Source organism: Lonchura striata, chromosome 2 (assembly GCF_050655825.1).
Source record: "Lonchura striata isolate lonStrDom1 chromosome 2, ASM5065582v1, whole genome shotgun sequence".
NCBI classification, from domain to species: Eukaryota; Metazoa; Chordata; class Aves; order Passeriformes; family Estrildidae; genus Lonchura; species Lonchura striata.
The window spans coordinates 582,498-600,955 of record NC_140704.1 but is presented as its reverse complement, the minus strand read 5'-3'; the positions used below and the strand labels follow the sequence as shown (position 1 = coordinate 600,955).

Genomic DNA, 18,458 nt, shown 5'->3' with positions numbered 1-18,458 from the left:
TCAGGGGTCTCGCACTGCTCAGCCCGTCGCGTTCCTGTCTTTCCCCACCCGGGGAAGGACAAGAGGTGACACAGGCGGTGGTGACAGGGAGCCACCCCCCCCACCGTGTCCCCCATCCCTGGGGACAGCAGGGGCTGGCGCGGGTGGGAATCAGAGCCGTGAGAGCGGAGGCAGCGCTGTTTACTGGGCAGCGGGGCCAGGCGGGAGCGGGGGACACGTCCGGGACCCTCCGTGGTCCCACGGGGCTGGGGGTGGCAAGCGGGGCAGGCCGGGAGCACCGTGGCAGCGTCCGTCGGTGCCGGGGCGCCTGCAAAGGGGACGAGGAGCGGCGGCCGTGCTGGCATCCCCGTGTCCCCGTCCCCACCCCGGGCTGTCCCCAGGGCTGTCCCGTACCCACCTAGGCTGGCAGCCCCCGGGAGAAGGCGAACATTCCGGGCAGGTAGGGCGCGTCCACCCCTCTGCCGGCCTCCTCCACCGCCCGGCACTCGGCCTCGTCCCGCTGCCGGATCTCCTGCGGGCACAGCAGGGGCTGGCACCGGTGGGATGCTGGGGGACACCGGGGACACCGGGGGCACTCACCTTGACCGCCAGGTGGTGGCTGGGGCCGCAGTTGTGGTACTTGTCCAGCACCTTGGGGACATCGCTGGTGTCGAACTTGTAGCAGGCCAGGCAGGTGGGCTTCCTCTGGGACACGGTGTGTGTCACCCCCGGGAGCCCCAGGGACCCTCTGGCACTGACTGCCGTCCCCTCTGCCCACCCTGGCACCCTCAGCAGCGTGGTGGGGGGGTGGGGGGTCTGTGGGGGGCTGAGGGACCCCTGGAATGGGGCCCAAGGGAGAGGGGACACCCAGGGATCAGCCCAAGGGATGGGGGACATTCAGGGATGAGGCCCTATAGAGGGAATAGGGTGTGCCCCAAGGGAGAGGGGACATCCCAGGATAGGCCCCAAGGAAGAAGGGACACCCCAGGATAGGCCCCAAGGGAGTGGGGATGTGGCCCAAGGGAGAGGGACAGCTTGGAAAGTGTCCTGAGGGAGGGGACAACGCTCCAGGATGTGCCCAAGGGAGATGGGAACACCTTGGGATGTTGCCCCAAGGGAAAAGGGACACCCCCCACGTGCCCCAAGGGAAGAGGGACACCCCACGTGCCCCAGGGGAGGAGGGACACCCAGCCCTGTGCCCAGGGGAGGAGGGGCACCCAGCCCTGTGCCCAGCCCCTCACCCGGTTCTCCAGCACCCGGCAGTGCCGCTGCGGCGCTCGCTTGCGGCAGCTCGTCTGTGCCAGGCCCAGGCGGAGCTGCACGAACGTCCCCGAAGGATCCTCCTGCGGAGGGATCCCAACCTCCAGAGTGACCCCCAAACCCCAGATTCCCAGGGAATGCAGCCCCCGGTGAGACCCCGAACCCCAGGAGTGACCCAAGCACCCTGAGAGCAACCCCAAATCCTGGGGGAGACCCTGAACCCCACAGATGCCAGCCCCTGAGAAGGACCCCAAAACTCCCATAGGAACCCCAAATCCCAGGAGGGACCCTGAACTCTGGGAGGGATCCTGAATCCTGGAAAGCCTCAGGTAAATCCCTGCCAGGAATGACCCCAGGGTGGCTCCAGGACGGGCACGTGGCCCCAAGTGGGGTCCCTGGAGTCCTGGCCCTTCCCAGACCAGGACATTTCCAGGGGCACCCCGGGGTGGACCCGGCTCTGGGGGCACCGGGATCAGCTCGGATCTGTTAATGAATAACCGAGCTCAGCCCGGCCAGCAGGGCCGGTCCCAGAGCACCCCGGGACACCCCAGCACCCGCCGCTTCCCTTTGGGACACCCGACCCCCTCCCCATCCCTGTGGCCATCCCGCATCCCAGTCCTGAACCCCAAATCCCAAATCCCAACACACCTGCTCGACGATCCTGTCCATCTCCCATTGCCTCTGGGACACCCCAACCCCCTCCCAGCCCTCTCTCTGTTCCTTCGGGGACACCCCAACACCCTCCCCAGTGCCATGGTCATCCCGGCTCCTGAACCCCGAACCCCAATCCCGAATCCCGCCGCTCCCCTGCTCCCTCCGGGACACCCACCCTGACCCCTCGCTGTTCTCGCGGCCATCGGAGCCCCAAATCCGAGATCCCGACGCCAATCCCAATGCTGCTCCCCTTCCTCCGCACGCTCCCGGGACCGCAGCCCCTGCCCGAGCCCCGTTCCCGTGGCCATCCCGGAGCCCGAGCGGCGGCTCCCGGTGCCGAATGCCGTCCCTCACCCGCTCGGTGACCCCGTCCACCTCCCGCTCCTTGAAGAGGAAATGCACGTTGCTGCGCCCGTGGAAATATTCCAGCACGTCCCGCACCACGCGCCGCTGGAGCGGGGACTGCCCCGCCGCCGCCGCCGCCGCCGCCGCCGCCGCCGCCAGGGCCAGCGGCAGCCACAGGGACACCGGGAGCCTCATCCCGCCGGGAGCGGCCTCACGGATCCGCGGGCCGCGGGCTGGCACGAGCCCATTTCCTGGGATCTGCCCCCAAATCCGCCCCCGGGACGGCCCCGCGGGTGACCCCCCCACCCCGCGGGGCGCGGGAGGAGGGGCCGGCGTGGGATCGGGAGAGACCCCGGGAACGGCGTCACGGGCTGCGGGAATGCAGACCTGCACCGGGAGCTCCCTGCAGCCCGAACGGCGCCGGGCCCGGGAACGGGCTGCAGTTCCCCGGGAACAGCCCGGGAATGGGCTCAGATCCCCGGGAACGGGCTGCAGTTCCCCGGGAATGGGCTCAGACCCCCGGGAACGGGCTGCAGTCCTCCGGGAATGGGCTCAGACCCCCGGGAACGGGCTGCAGTTCCCCGGGAACAGCCCGGGAATGGGCTCCTGTCCCCGGGAATGGGCTCAGATCCCCGGGAACGGGCTGCAATCCTCCGGGAACAGCCCGGGAATGGGCCCCTGTCCCCGGGAACGGGCTCCTGTCCCCAGGGAATGGGCTGCAGTCCCCGGGAATGGGCTCAGATCCCCGGGAATGGGCTCAGATCCCCGGGAATGGGCTGCAGTCCCCGGGAATGGGCTCAGATCCCCGGGAATGGGTTCAGATCCCCGGGATCGGCTCCGGTCCCCCGGAACAGCCGGGAATCAACTCTGCTCCCCGGGATGCGCTCCGGAGCGGGACACTGGGGAGCACTGGGGCTGTACTGGGGGACACTGGGGGGACACTGTGGGGCACTGGGGCTGTACTGGGGGACATAGGGGGGCACTGGGGCTGTACCGGGGGGACACTGGGGCTGTACTGGGGGGACACTGGGGAGCACTGTGGGAACACTGGGGAGCACTGGGAACACTGGGGGACACTGGGGCTGTATTGGGGGACACTGTGGGACACTGGGGCTGTACTGGGGGACACCAAGGAACACTGGGGGGCACTGGGGCTGTACTGGGGGACACCAAGGCACACTGGGGGGACACTGGGGCTGTACTGGGGGACACCAAGGAACACTGGGGGGCACTGGGGCTGTACTGGGGGGACACTGGGGAGCACTGTGGGAACACTGGAGGGCACTGGGGCTGTACTGGGGGACACCAAGGCACACTGGGGGGACACTGGGGGGACACTGGGGGACGCTGGGTGGGCGGGGTCTCTCCGGCCCCTCCCACCCCCTCGCGCCTGCGCTGTCCCGCGGCGCCGCCAGGGGGCGCTGCCCGGGCCCCGCCCCCCGACCCGGAACGGGGCGCGGCCGGACGGGGCCGGGCTGACACCGTGACGTCACCGCGCGCGTGACGTCACCGCGCGCGTGACGTCACCGAGCCCGGGCAGCGGCCGCCCGTGAGTTTCCCCGGGAGGGTCCCGGGGCGCGGGCACGTGGCCGGGGGACCGGGGGACCGGGGGGACCGGGGGTCTCAGGAACTGTCGGAGTCTCCGGGGGGAACCCCCGTGGCGGCGGCGGGTCCGGGGCTTCCGCAGGAGCCGGTGCTGGGGCGCACGGGGCTCACCGCGAACCCCCCGGGGCACGGCCGGCACCGGGGACAGCCGGGCTCCCGAGCGCCGGGATCCCCGAGCGCCGGGGGAGCCCGGCCCGGTGGCCCCGGGGCTGTTCCCGGCTCCCGGGGCCGTTCCCGGCTGATGAGGTGATTCCACGCCAGGGCTCCTCCCGAGCCCCAGGGCTATTCCTGACCTCCAAGGCGGGGCTGTGCCGGGGCTGTTCCCGGCTCCCGGGGCTATTCCAAACTCCAGGACTGTTCCTGGCTCCCGGGGCTATTCCCGGTTCTCCAGGTGCTGTTGTACCGGGGCTATTCCCAAATCCTGGGGCTATTCCCGGCTCCCGGGGCTATTCCCAGCTCCTGGGGCTGTTTTCGGCTCCCGGGGTTATGCCCGGTTTTCCAGGCGCTCCTGTACCGGGACTATTCCCAAATCCTGGGGTTATTCCCGGCTCCCGGGGCTATTCCCAGCTCCTGGGGCTGTTCCCAACTCCCGGGTCTATTCCCGGTTCTCCAGGTGCTGCTGTACCGGGGCTATTCCCAAATTCTGGGGCTATTCCCAAATTCCGGGGCTATTCCCAGCTCGTGGGGCTATTCCCGAATTCCCAGGCTATTCCCGGCTAGCGGGGCTATTCCCAAATTCTGGGTCTTTTCCCAACTGCCGGGGCTGTTCCCAACTCCCGGGGCTGTTCCCGGCTGGACGGGCTGATGCCGTGCCGGGGCGATTTCCTGCTCCCGCTCGCTCCCATGGAATCCATCCCATCAAATCCATCCCATCGAATCCACCCCATCCCATCTACAGCCCCATCCCATCCCATCCCATCCCATCCCATCCCATCCCATCCCATCCCATCCCATCCACCCCATCCCATCTACAGCCCCATCCCATCCCATCCCATCCCATCCCATCCCATCCCATCCCATCCCATCCCATCCCATCCCATCCCATCCCATCCCATCCCATCCCATCCCATCCCATCCCATCCCATCCCATCCCATCTACAGCCCCATCCCATCCCATCCCATCCCATCCATCTCCATCCCCATCCCATCCCATCCCATCCCATCCCATCCCATCCCATCCCATCCCATCCCATCCCATCCCATCCCATCCCATCCCATCCCATCCCATCCCATCCCATCCCATCCCATCCCATCCCATCCCATCCCATCCCATCCCATCCCATCCCATCCCATCCCATCCCATCCCATCCCATCCCAGCCCCTCCCGAACTACAACTCCCAGCGCTCCCCAGCTCTCGCCGTTCCCAGCCGGATCCGGCCCCGCTCGGCGCCTTCCGCACCCCAAATTCCGGGGGGAGGCGGGGGAGGACGGGGGTCCGAGGCCGCCGGAGCCGCTCCCGGCCCGGTCCCGCTGCCCTCCCGGCCCGGTCCCCTCCCGCTCACATCGCGGCTCTCCCGCTCTCCCAGGACCCGCCGCGGCCATTTGAGGGACTCGGAGGCGGAAGGAGACCAGGCCGAGGCCGGGCAGCGGCCGGGAAGAGCCGGGGAGCGGCGGGGAAGGAGCGCCCGGGGAGCCCGGAGCGGCCGGGAGCGGCCCGGGGCGGCGATGTCGGCGGGGGGAGCGCCCCAGGTACGCGGGGATCCCGGGGGAGCTCCGGGGCTGCCCCGCTCCGCCAGCCCCGGGGCGTGGGGGGATCCCGGGGGGATCCCCGCGGCCGGTTCCGATGGTTTTCTCCTCGGCCCCTGGAGCCCCCCAAGAGTTTTTCCGGGAAATCCGCGCACCGGGAAGTCCCGCGGCGCGGGGGGGCCGCACCCCCCGGTTCTGCCGCCGCCGGGCTCCCGGGGTTTGGGGACACGGGAGGGACGCGGGAGGGCACGGGGGACTTGGGGGGTTCAGCGTCCCCGGAAAAGCGGGACTGGCTCTTCGGGAAAGGTTCCTCCCTCGTGCGGGTCCTGGCCGGGCAAGGAGCTGGTTTGGGGGGTGGGCAGTGGGCATGGGGGGGGCAGGGACCCGGTTTGGGGGTCAGGGGTCCGGTCTGCAGGAGCAGGGTGGGGCATCTGTTTTGGGGGAACAAGGATCTTGTTTGGGGAGCAGGGATCTGCTGGGGAAGCAGAGATTTGGTTTTGGGGGGGTGGGGATGTGATTTGGGGGAGCAGGGGTCTGGTTTGGGGAGCAGGGAAGTGGGTTCCATCCTGGAGCAAGGAATCTCCTATTTGGGATGGAGGAATAGGGGCATGATCCCTGTCCTTGGCCTGTGGCCAAACCCAGGGAAAGGTCCTCAGACCTCCCAAAATGACCCAAATGGCCCCAAAACGCCTCTGAGCCGCTGCCCCCTCCCCAGCCCGCCCACGCCCTGGATCTGCTGCCGTACTCCCGGCTGAGCCCGGCGCCGCGGGCCGGGTCCCAGCTGGATGCCGTCGGCGCCGAGATCCCCTCGGATCCCTGCACAGGTGAGGGGGGACGCCCTGGGCTGGAATCCTCCGCACAGAGCCCGGTGCATTTTTGTGGGGACTTTGAACTGGGACGATGAAAGCGTTCTGGGGATTCCCGGGGATGGGAGAGGCTGCGGGGAGAAGCCGGAGCCCAGGAGGGGCTCACCTCGTCCCGGCTCACCTGGAGCCAGGTTCTCGAGGGGCAAGCCCGGCTCTCCCGGGAGCAGTCCCGGCGCTCCGGTGGTGCCGACGGCGGTGCCCGTGTCCCCCCAGGGTACCGCTTCTTTAAGCCGGGGGGTTTGTTCGGGATGAAGCCGCCGGAGGAGCCGTTCGGAGCCGCGCGGACGGGCCCGGAGGAGTCCAAGGCCCTGGGCAGCCCCTGCGCTGGTGAGCCCGGATCCGTGGGACTGGGGGGCTCGGGGGGAACATGGGCTGGGATCCTTCTGGAGCATCCTGAGCCAGTTTAGAACTTTTTGAAGCCAGTTGGGGACTGTTCTGAGCCACTTAGGACCGGTTTAAAGGCCTTTTTCAGCCATTTTGGGACAGTTTTCAGCCATTTTGGGGCCCTCCTGTGCCAGCTCGCAGCCATTTATGACCAGCTTATGGCAATTCTGAGCCAGTTTGTGGCTATTGCGGGCTACTTTTGAGAGCCACTTTTGGCCATTTTAGACTAGTTTTTGCCATTCTGAGCCAGTTTGGACCATTTTGGACCTGGGTGTCGCAAACTGGAGGGTTTGGAGTGTCACGCGCCAGGACAGGCTTGGGGACCTGAGGCCCTTTGGGGTGTCCCAGGTCCCCGTGGTTCAGGAGCGAGGGGCCCATGAGGAAAGGGGCGGCTGGGCCCGGGTCCTCCCCACTCGGGACAGCCTGGGGTGCTCCGGGAGCCGGGATAACACCGGCATCTCTCCGGTGCAGTGGAGCCCGGGCGGGTGAGCAAGGTGGAACCCGAGGAGAAGCCCGGGATTGGCGCCGGCTCCCTGGAGCTGTTTCCGGCCGCGGGCGGCAGCTCCGGCCGCTGGTTCCCCGGCGGGCAGCGCGGCCCCGAGCCCCCCCGGGACCCCCCTGCCCCCCGTGCCGGCTGCTGGGGGGCCCAGGGGGGCGTCCCCGGCCCCTTCCGCTGCGGCCAGTGCGGGAAGGGCTTCCGGCAGAAGCAGAGCCTGGTGACGCACGAGCGCATCCACACCGGGGAGAAGCCGTTCCGCTGCGGGGACTGCGGCAAGAGCTTCAGCCAGCGGCCCAACCTGCTGACGCACCGGCGCGTGCACACGGGCGAGCGGCCCTTCCCCTGCGCCCAGTGCGGCAAGAGCTTCTCGCAGAAGGCCAACCTGCTGGCGCACCAGCGCATCCACGGCGCCCACCCCGAGGAGGGCAAGGCGCGGGCGCGGGCGCCGGCGCGGGGCTGCCCCGAGGACGCGCCCTTCGTGTGCCCCGAGTGCGGGAAGAGCTTCCGGCAGAAGCCCAACCTCATCACGCACCGGCGCATCCACACAGGCGAGCGGCCCTTCTCCTGCTTCCTGTGCGGCCGCAGCTTCAACCAGAAAACCAACCTGGTGACGCACTACCGGGTGCACACAGGTGAGCGGCCCTTCGCCTGCGCCCAGTGCGGCAAGCGCTTCACCCAGAAAACCAACCTGGTCACGCACCAGAGCACCCACACCGACCTGCGCCCCTTCCCCTGCGCCCAGTGCCACAAGTGCTTCAAGGACAAGGTGTCCCTCAAGGCCCACCAGAAGACGCACATCCCCCGCCAGCGCCGCTGCCCCGCGCGCGGCCCGGCCCCCGCCGCGCCCTTCGGGGCCGCGCCCGCCCTGCTGCCCCCCGCGCCCGCCCCGCAGGACCCCGCCCCGTTTGCCCCGCTCCCGCCCGCCCCGAAGCTCCCCGAGGGCGCCGAGCTGTTCCCGTGCCCCGAGAAGGGCTTCCCCCCCCCGGCCCCGGGTGAGCCCCCCTTCCCCTGCGCCCACTGCGGCGACGGCTTCTGCCCCAAGGTGCCCCTGCTGCGGCCCCCCGAGGCGCCCGCCGCGCCCTTTGCCCCCGGCCCGCCCGTGCTGGGGCCCCTGGGGGCGCAGCCGGGGCCGGCGGAAGCCGTGCTCTCCCCGGAAAAGCCCTTCATCTGCAACCAGTGCGGGAACAGCTTCGGGCTCTGGCTCGCCCTCGTCGCCCACCAGAAGAGCCACGCGGGGCACAAGCCGTGCCCCGGCGCTCCCCCCGCGGAGCCGGGCGCCGAGCAGCCCCCCGGGTCCCCCCCGGCGCGGGCGGGCGAGGGCCGGCCCTGGCCGTGCCCCGAGTGCGGGCGGGGCCTGGCGCAGTGCGAGCGGCCGCCGCGGCACGGGCACGGCGCCGGCGGGCGCGGCCCCTTCCGCTGCGACACCTGCGGCAAGCGCTTCAGCCTCAAAACCAACCTGGCCACCCACCAGCGCATCCACACAGGTGAGCGGCCCTTCACCTGCGGCGTCTGCGGCCGCCGCTTCAACCAGAAGGGCAACCTGGTGACGCACTACCGGGTGCACACGGGCGAGCGCCCCTTCGCCTGCGCCCAGTGCGGGAAGCGCTTCGCGCAGAAGCCCAACCTGCTGGCGCACCAGAAGACGCACCTGGGCCGCCAGCCCTTCACCTGCCTCGAGTGCCCCAAGCGCTTCAAGAGCAAACTGTCCCTGCGGGTGCACCAGCGGGTGCACACCGGGACCCCCGGCGCGGCCCCCGGCGCCCTGGACCCCGCCGGGAGCCCCTTCCCCTGCGCGCTCTGCGGGGAGGCCTGTGCGGAGCACGGGGGGCTCCGGCCGGGCCACGGCGGCGGCGAGCGGCCGCACGCCTGCGCCGAGCAGCTGCACGCCTGCGCCAAGTGTCCCCACGGCTGCGCCGAGCGGCCCCACGGCTGCGCCGAGCGGCTCCACACCTGCGCCGAGCAGCGCCGCGCCTGCACGGAGCATCCTCACGCCTGCACGGAGCATCCTCACGCCTGTGTGGAGCATCCCCACGCCTGTGAGCGACCCCACGCCTGTGGGCAGCCACAGCCCTGCACCGAGCGGCCTCTGCCCTGCGCCGATCGGCCGCTGCCCTGCGCCGAGCGGGCTCTGCCCTGCGCCGAGCGGGCTCTGCCCTGCGCCGAGCGGGCTCTGCCCTGTGCTGAGCGGGCTCTGCCCTGCACCGAGCGGGCTCTGCCCTGCACTGAGCGGGCTCTGCCCTGCACCGAGCGGGCTCTGCCCTGTGCCGAGCGGCCTCTGCCTTGTGCCGAGCGGCCGCACCCCTGCGCTGAATGTCCCCACCCCTGCGAGCAGCCCCACGCCTGCACCAAGCGGCCCCACGCGTGTGAGCAGCCCCACGCCTGCGCCGAGTGTCCCCACGGCTGCGCCGAGCATCCTCACGCCTGTGCCGAGCACCCTCACCCGTGCGAGCGGCCCCACGGCTGCGAGCGGCCCCACGGCTGCGCCGAGCAGCCCCACACGTGTGCCGAGTGTCCCCACGCGTGCGCCGAGTGTCCCCACGGCTGCGCCGAGCGGCCCCACGCGTGCGCCGAGTGCGGGAAGCGCTTCCGGCAGAAGGTGAACCTGGCCGTGCACCTGCGGACGCACACCGGGGAGCGGCCGTTCCGCTGCGCCGACTGCGGCAAGGGCTTCAGCCAGAAGGCTCACCTGCTGCGGCACCGCCGCACCCACGGCGCCGGCCTGGCCGCCCCCTGCGCCGCCGGGGACCCGCTGGCCAAGGGCCCCGAGCCCCCCGCGCTGCTGCTGCCGCCCTGCTCCCGCGGGGCGCCCCCGGCGCGCCCCGACAGCCCCTCGGGCGCCGCCGACATCCTGCTGCAGCTGATGCAGGACGAGCCGCCCCCCGGCCCCGGCGCCGCCCCGGTGCCCCCCTGTAAGTGCCCCGGCGGGGCCCCGAGCCCCCGGGCGCCGGGGCTGCCCCCGCCGTGCTGCTGCGCCGCCTGCCTGGCCCCCCGCCCTCCCGAGCCTCCCCGCGGGCAGCTCTGGGCCAAGGCCGGCGGCTGCGCCCGGGCCTTCGAGGAGAAGCGAGCGCCGGGAGCGCCCGAGCGCGAGTGCGGCGAGGAGAAACCGGCCCCGTGTCCCGGCTGCCTGTGAGCCCCGGGACCCGCCCCGCTGCCCGTGACCCCCGCGCCGAGACCCCCGCACCAGGACCCCCGCCCTGCCCCGGCTGCCCGGGACCCCCACACCGGAGCCCCCACCGGGACACCCCCAGCAAGGACCGGCCCTCGGCTCCTGCGCTCGCCCACGGTGAGCCTGGAGGAGATGGAGCCCAGGGGACAGAGCCCAGGGGACAGAGCCAAAGGACAGAGCCAAAGGACAGAGCCCAGGGGACAGGGCCAAAGGACACAGTGAAAGGGACGGAGCCGAGGGCTCGGTGCCAAGGTGGCACCGCCAGCTGCATTCAGCCCTGGGACTTCTGTGCACAGCCGGGCTGGGACATGGCACACTTCTGCCTTGGGAAGATGGCAAAGGGCTGGAGGCGACAGTGCTGGACCCGGATCTGCGTGCGGGCTCCAGCCACACACACCAGGAAGAGCTGGGCACAGTGGAGCTGCATCCACTGGAGCCAGACTTGGGACAAGAGGGGCCCTCAAGGGCTCGCTCTGCTTCCAGAACCTTCCGGCCTGCTGCGGGCTGGATGGCGTTCCCCGAGGACACGGCTGGGGTGGGAGCGCTGGGCCCGCCCTGCTGCGGGCTGAGCTCCGCGGTCCCCGGGGCCGCTCCACGTGGAGGAGTTGGGAGCGCGCTGGGAAGACGGCCAGGAAAAGGGCCTGGAAGGGCTCAGCTCTGCTTGCAGCGGGGCCCCGGAGACGCCTCCGGTGCCGGGGGGATGGGGGGCAGCTCGTGCTTCTGCTTGCTCTGGGTAACTGCGCGCTTTGGAACTCAATATTGCGGATTTGGGATGGGAGACGCTGGGGGGGCCGCTGGAGCCGGAGCTGGAGTGGTGCTGGTGGGGCTGTGGGAGGCTCCAGCGGCACGGGGCTGTTTGCTGGGGTTGTGTGGCCTCTCCCTGTCCCCTCAGTGTGACAGAGCCGGGGATCCACGGCCTAGGGAGGAACTTCGGCCACAGACGCCGCTGGGAGCTGCCATTCCTGCATCCCAGAGGGAATCGGATCCTCTGACGGGACCGACACCGGGACAGCCACCCCCGAGCCCCGGCTGGGCAGGGGGTCCCTCCCCAGTCCCCCTCCCCCAGCTCTGCTCTCTGCAATTCTATTTTTTGAGGTTATTTAAAATAAAAGCTTCTGATGGCTCTGGGCTCCAGGTGCTCTGTCTGGGCCTGGGGGGGACACGGGGGTCTCTGCAGCCTCAGTCGTGGCCTGAGCCCCGGGAAAGGCTCTGCCCCCTAGTCCATGGCCAGGGGCCACCAGGACAGCGCCAGGGCCTTCCAGGGTGCTCCGTGACCGCCAGACCTCACCCGGACACCCGGTGAGAGCTCGGGGTCAGGGCGGCCACCGGGCCAGCCCCGGGGTCACTGTCACATCCACGGGGGTGGCACCAACGCCCCGGTGCTCCCTGGGGACAGACGGGGGGGGTCTCGCACCGGGGGCACCGACTGGGACACGGACACCCGGCGCCCCCGGCCAGGCGTGTGGCCGTGCTCCCCTGCCCCGGCTGGGGACACCGGGTGGGTTCTGTCAGGTTTGGGCACGGGGGCGGCAGGGCAGGACCCGCGGAGCCCCGGTGTCCCCGGGGCTGACACGCGGCGTGGGACCCTCGGGCCGGGCTCCTCTGGGGGAGCCGGCACCGCGGGGCTCCCAGAGCCGGGGCCACCGGCCGGCTCCTCGGGATTTGGGGGGACAGACGGACAGGGCCGTGCCCCCGAGGAGCCCCGATTGGGGGGTGGGTGACGCTGCTTGGGCGAGCGGGGCCGATCCCGGCTCACCGGGCACGGGGAATGGGCCGATCCCGGCTCACCGGGCACGGGGAAGGGGCCGATCCCGGCTCACCGGGCACGGGGAAGGGGCCGATCCCGGCTCACCGGGCACGGGGAAGGGACCGGGTCCCGGGCTCACCGGGCACGGGGAAGGGACCGGGTCCTGGGCTCACCGGGCACGGGGAATGGGCCGATCCCGGCTCACCGGGCACGGGGAAGGGACCGGGTCCCGGGCTCACCGGGCACGGGGAAGGGACCGGGTCCTGGGCTCACCGGGCACGGGGAATGGGCCGATCCCGGCTCACCGGGCACGGGGAAGGGACCGGGTCCTGGGCTCACCGGGCACGGGGAATGGGGCCGGGTCCTGGGCTCACCGGGCACGGGGAAGGGGCCGATCCCGGCACCCACCGGGCACGGGGAATGGGCCGATCCCGGCTCACCGGGCACGGGAGAGGGGCCGGATCCCGGCTCACCGGGCACGGGGAAGGGGCCGATCCCGGCACCCACCGGGCACGGGAAATGGGCCGATCCCGGCTCACCGGGCACGGGGAAGGGACCGGGTCCTGGGCTCACAGGGCACGGGGAATGGGCCGATCCCGGGCTCACCGGGCACGGGGAATGGGCCGATCCCGGGCACACCGGGCACGGGGAATGGGCCGATCCCGGCACCCACCGGGCACGGGGAAGGGGCGGATCCCGGCTCACCGGGCACGGGGAAGGGACCGGGTCCTGGGCTCACCGGGCACGGGGAATGGGCCGATCCCGGCTCACCGGTGCAGCCGCCGCCGCACCGGCAGAGCCCCGCCTCGCCGGGGGCCCCCGGCGCCCCCAGCCCCGGTTCCGGTGCTCTCCCCCGCCGGTGCCGCCGGCCCGGCCCAGCCCCTTCCGCCGCCGCCATCGGCCCCGCCCGGCCATGCAGCGGGTGAGCCCGGGCCGTGCCCGGGGCTCGGCGGGCGGCGGCGGCTGCCCGGGGCGGGGGGCGCCGGGGGTCCCTGCGGAGGGGCGGGGGCTGGCGGGGCTGTCCCGCCGCACCGGTGAGGAGCGGCGGGGCTCGGGCGTGCCCGGCTCGGGGCGCTGCCGCCGGCCCCCCTGAGCCCCCTGTCCCTGCCAGGGGCTGCCCCCCGAGGTGACATTCGAGGAGGTGGCCGTGTCCTTCTCCCCCGAGGAGTGGGCGCAGCTGGCGCCCTGGCAGCGGGCGCTGCACCGAGAGGTCATGGCCGACAACTACGGCCTGGTGGCCAGCCTGGGTGAGGGGCCGGGGGCGTGGGGCTGGGGGAGCCACGGGCTGGGGGTGCCCAGGGATGGGGGGGCCATGGGACTGGGGGTGTCAAGGGCAGGGGGTGCCATGGGACTGGGGGTGTCAAGGGCAGGGGGTGTCACGGGCTGGGGGTGCCGAGGGCAGGGGGTGCCCAGGGCTGGGGGTGCCACGGGCTGGGGGGGCCACGGGCTGGGGGTGACCAGGGATGGGGGGGCCATGGGACTGGGGGTGTCAAGGGCAGGGGGTGTCACGGGCTGGGGGTGCCCAGGGCTGGGGGTGCCACGGGCTGGGGGTACCCAGGGATGGGGGTGCCACGGGGATGGGGGTGCCACGGGCTGGGGGGGCCACGAAGATGGGGGTGCCATGGGACTGGGGGTGTCACGGGGCTGGAGGTGCCACGGATTGGGGGTGCCCAGGCCTGGGGGTACCAAGGGCTGGCGGTGCCCAGGCCTGGGGGGGCCACGGAGATGGGGGTGTCACGGGGGTGGGGGTACCCAGGGATGGGGGTGCCCGGGGCAGGGGGTGCCCAGGGCTGGGGATACGGCTGACGGGCACGGTTCAGAGGCTGAGCCGGGGTTTGGGGGGTTGGCTGGGGGTCTGAGGGCTCGGCCGGGGTTCAGAGGTCAGCCAGGGCTCGGGGTACATGGCGGGGGCTCCGAGGCCGAGCTGTGGGTGCGGAGGCTGAGCCGGGGCTCTGCAGCCCGATGGCCCCGCAGGGCTCAGCCCCATCTCTGCCAGAGCGGGGCTCCGGCGTGTCCCGGCCGCGAGGAATACCGGCACCGGGCACCCCGGCACCGGGCACCCCGGCCTGGTGGCGATTCCCGGCGACCGTGACCCTCCCGGGCGTTGCGGGGGGCACTGAGGACCCTCCCTCCCGCACAGAGCCCAACTCCAGGTTCACCCACATGAAGGAGGAGTCGCACGGGAGGGTTCCCTGCGCCGGGGGGCACAGCGGGGACACCGACACCACCGACACCCGTGAGTGCCCGGGGACACCCTGTGGGGCTGGGGGCTCGCTGTGGGACGAGGGGCCGGCCCTGGCCGGGGCCCCCGCGTGCCACCCCCCGGGCCGGGTTGGACGCCCCCGCGGTGACGCTCCGCTCCCAGCAGGTGCCTCGAGCGGTTCCGACGGCAAGGATGACGCCGAGGGACGCTGGGAGTCGGGGCCCGGCGTCCCCCGCTCCGGCCGCCGTGACCCCGAGCGCGGGGGCCGCGCCCGGGCCGGGCCCCGGCGGGTGCCGGCGGCGCCGGGGCTCGCGCCCGGCGGCAGCGGCGGGGCCGGGGCGCAGCCGGGCCGGCCGTACCCGTGCGGCGCCTGCGGCAGAGCCTTCCGGCACCGCCGCAGCCTCCTGGCGCACAAGAAGCTGCGGCGGGGGAACCGGGCCCGGCACGGCTGCGCCGAGTGCGGCCGCAGCTTCTGCCTGCGCGGGGACCTGCTGCGGCACCGCCACCAGCACCGGGCGCGGCCCCCGGGCCGCCGGCGGCCGGGCGAGGAGCGGCCCTTCGAGTGCGGGCGCTGCGGGCGCAGCTTCGGCTGGAGGGAGAGCCTGGAGCTGCACCTGCGGGGGCACCGCGCCGCCCAGCGCGCCCACGCGTGCCCCGAGTGCGGCCGCGTGTTCCCGCACCGCGGGCACCTCTCGCTGCACCGCCGGGCGCACTCGGGCCAGCGGCCCTTCCCCTGCGCCCGCTGCGGCCGCGCCTTCGCCTCGCTGGCCAAGCTCAGCGCCCACCGCAGGACGTGCCGGCACTGCCGGCCCCGCGGCCAGGGCCCCGCGAGGGACAGGGACCCCCGTGGGGACAGCGACAGGGACAGGGACCCCCGTGGGGACAGGGACAGGGACCCCCGTGGGGACAGCGACAAGGACAGGGACCCCCGTGGGGACAGCGACAGGGACCCCCGTGGGGACACGGACCGGGACAGGGACCTCAGCGGGGACAGGGACAGGGACAGGGACAGGGACAGGGACCTCAGCGGGGACAGGGACAGGGACAGGGACAGGGACAGGGACAGGGACAGGGACCCCCGTGGGGACAGCGACAGGGACCCCCGCGGGGACACGGACAGAGATAGGGACCTCAGCGGGGACAGGGACAGCGACAGCGACAGGGACAGGGACCCCCGCGGGGACACGGACAGGGACCTCAGCGGGGACAGGGACCCCCGTGGGGACAGGGACCCCCGCAGGGACGGGGACAGGGACAGGGACCCCCTAGGGGACACGGACAGGAACCTCAGCGGGGACGGGGACAGGGACAGGGACAGGGACCCCCGTGGGGACACGGACAGGCACAGGGACAGGGACCCCCGCAGGGACAGGGACCCGCCTGGGGACAAGGACAGCAATAGGGACCTTTGCGGGGACAGGGACCTGCTCAGGGACAGGGACATGGATAGAGACCCCTGGGGGGACAGGGATGGGGATACACATAGGGGTAGGGTTGGGGATGGGGACAGGGACCCCTGCGGGGACAGGGACTCACTCAGGGACTGGGACATGGATAGGGACCCCTGGGGGGACAGGGATGGGGATACACATAGGGGTAGGGATGGGGACGGGGATAGCAATGGGGACAGGGATAGGGAGCCCTGTGGGGACGGGGACCTCCTCAGGGACAGGGACAGGGACAGGGACAGGGAGCCCTGTGGGGACGGGGACCCGCTCAGGGACAGGGACAGGGACAGGGACAGGGACAGGGAGCCCTGTGGGGACGGGGACCTCCTCAGGGACAGGGACAGGGACAGGGACAGGGACAGGGAGCCCTGTGGGGACGGGGACCTCCTCAGGGACAGGGACCTCCCGGCCGGTGACCAGCAGTAGCCGCGGGACCGGGGCCGTCCCGGTGCTCCGGGGGATGTGACCTCGCCGGGGCCGCGGCCACCCCGGGGCACCCCGGAGCCACGAGCCCCCGGAGGCTCCTGGAACGCAGGGACTTCTCCGTGTCCCTTTAGACTCGGGAAATCCCTCCGGGATGTGTCTCTGCGTTCCCTCTGGATCTTAAAGGATCTGCGATGTTCCCCGTGTCCCCCTGGAGCTCGGGAGTCCCTCTGGGCCGGGTCCCCGTGTGCCTTTCGCACCTCAGGTCTCTCCTGGACACTTCTCCGTGTCCCTCTGCGCCTTGGCATGTCCTGCAGCGCTTCCCAGTTCTCGCAGACCCTGGGAAATCCCTCTGGGATGGTTCTCCAGGTTACCTTTGCACCTGAGAAAATCCCCCGGGGATGCTGCTCCGTGTGCCCCGGGACCTCGAAGAATCTCCGGACCTTGAAAAGTCCCTCTGGGACGTTTCTCCGCGTTCTCTTCAGACACTGAAGTGCCTTTGGATCCTGGAATGTCCCTCCCGGGCATTTCCAGTCCCTGCCAGTTCCACCTCTGTGGCAGTGCCCTGCCCCCTCTTTGTATTTAAAGCCAGAAGTTTCTTTAAGTCTATTTATTTTAAATTCTTTCTATGTCATTTATTATTCTTTCTGGTTTATTTTATTCTATTTAAGTTATTCCAGTTGTTATTCTGTTATTGTGCTTACTCCGGTTCTCCTTCTCCATTCTGTCCTTCCTATTCCATTTAATTCTATTCATTTCTATTCTATTTATTCCCTTTAAATTGTATTTATTTTAGGAGGAAGGGCAGGAAGGGAGGAAGAGGAAGGGAGGGAGGAAGGGAGGAAGGAGACTCCTCTGGGCTCTTTGTCGTGGCCGAACCATGACCGGGCTCTTGTGACAGCAGGAGCCACCACGTCCCGCCAGTGTCCCCCTCCCCCAAATAAATAACCGCCAAAAATCCGAGTTCAAGTAGAAACGAGTAGAAGCTGTGGACGGGGGGGACCCACCGCGGGGGCGGGGGAAGGTCCGCACGCCCGGGGGCGCCCGCAGCCCCACGGCTGCTCCCAGTATGGCCCAGTCCGTGCAGGGAGCACCGGGAGCACCGGGAATGTCCCCGGCGGATGGCACCGAGCAGGGGACAGATGGTGGCGCTCCCGGGGGAACGGGGACACGCTCCCCACGCGCTCCATCTGCCCGCAGAGCTGGAGCGGGGGCGGGACGCGCGGCGGAATCTGGGGCACCGCGGCACCGGGACTGGGAGATGGGAGAAGCCCCGGTGGCCCCGGTGCCCCGTCCCCGCGGCCACCGCTGGCAGCGTCCCCGGGTGCCACATCCACGCGGCTCTTAAACCGCCGGGGCTGGACAGCTCTTCCCGGCAGGAAGATTCCCCGAACAGCCCCAAAACGCTGCCCGATGCCCCTCGGTGCCACCGGGGCTGCTGCCAGCACTGCCAGCCCGGCGCTCCCCGGCGGTGTCACCTCCTGCCACCCCCGGCTGCGACAGCGCCGCGGCCCCGGTGGCTTTTTTGGGATGTCCCAGTTCCACCCGGGAGCGCAGGCGGAGGAGCCGCAATCGGGTCGGGAGGACGGGACACGGGGGGAGGCGCTGGGCCCGGTCCTTTGTGCTGGGGCCTCGAATCACCGGGACAATTCCCCAGTTTCCCTTCGGGTTTTTTTTCTGTTCTTTTTTTTCCCTTTCAGATAAGATCACGAGGCCGGGAGACATTTTCCCAATTAAATTCCCGAAATTAGAGCGGGGCCGGGAGGGCGCGGAGGTGCCTCAAGGACGGGAGTTTGTGGGGCTGAATCTCCTCAGTGCCAAAAAATCCGGGAATTCCATTGCTGGAGCTGAGCCCCGGAGGGGGCGGGAGGCTGGCCGGGCTCTGCGGGGCCCGGAGGGCATTTCCTCTTTGCCCCGCTCCCTGGATGCCCAGGCTCACCCCGTGCCGCTGCCCACGGCAGCCTGCCCAGGGGATGCCCAGCTCTAGGGAAACGCCGGCCAGGATACGGAAAATCACGGAAATGAAACTCCTGAGCGCCAGGGCAGCGCTAGGAAGCAGGGAATCTGCTCCCCTGGCGCTCAGCAGTTTGAGTTTTACCCCTTTCTGGCATCACTCTTAGCACCGGGGTGGGACCCACTCCCGGAGTTCAGCGGGGCCGAGGGATCGCGGCACCTCGGGGGCTTTGGGGAGA

General features: G+C 71.1%; 3 protein-coding genes across 4 annotated transcripts; 2 read left to right on the top strand and 1 right to left on the bottom strand.

Annotated features, from left to right (window-relative positions):
- Positions 1-164: 164 nt before the first annotated feature.
- RARRES2 (retinoic acid receptor responder 2) lies at positions 165-2,504 on the bottom strand. The gene is made up of 5 exons (XM_021538990.4): positions 2,248-2,504; positions 1,221-1,322; positions 580-684; positions 398-511; positions 165-307 (listed from the first exon to the last, which is right to left on the bottom strand). Exons 1-4 carry the CDS (start codon positions 2,431-2,433, stop codon positions 398-400), a joined length of 507 nt encoding a protein of 168 aa, XP_021394665.3. The 5' UTR covers positions 2,434-2,504; the 3' UTR covers positions 165-307.
- A 2,894-nt stretch (positions 2,505-5,398) lies between these two features.
- LOC116183190 (uncharacterized) lies at positions 5,399-11,568 on the top strand. The gene is made up of 4 exons (XM_085572866.1): positions 5,399-5,533; positions 6,246-6,354; positions 6,610-6,723; positions 7,252-11,568. The coding sequence occupies exons 1-4, from the start codon at positions 5,510-5,512 to the stop codon at positions 10,407-10,409; spliced, it is 3,405 nt and encodes a 1,134-aa protein (XP_085428992.1). The 5' UTR covers positions 5,399-5,509; the 3' UTR covers positions 10,410-11,568.
- Positions 11,569-13,075: 1,507 nt separating this feature from the next.
- LOC146768081 (uncharacterized) lies at positions 13,076-17,229 on the top strand. Of its 2 annotated transcripts, none has more exons than XM_085572874.1 (4): positions 13,076-13,114; positions 13,304-13,439; positions 14,333-14,428; positions 14,561-17,229. In XM_085572874.1, the coding sequence occupies exons 1-4, from the start codon at positions 13,106-13,108 to the stop codon at positions 16,267-16,269; spliced, it is 1,950 nt and encodes a 649-aa protein (XP_085429000.1). In that variant the 5' UTR covers positions 13,076-13,105; the 3' UTR covers positions 16,270-17,229. The 2 variants fall into 2 exon arrangements, with proteins under 2 accessions (XP_085429000.1, XP_085429001.1); XM_085572875.1 differs by having other exon boundaries at positions 13,097-13,226.
- Positions 17,230-18,458: the final 1,229 nt, after the last annotated feature.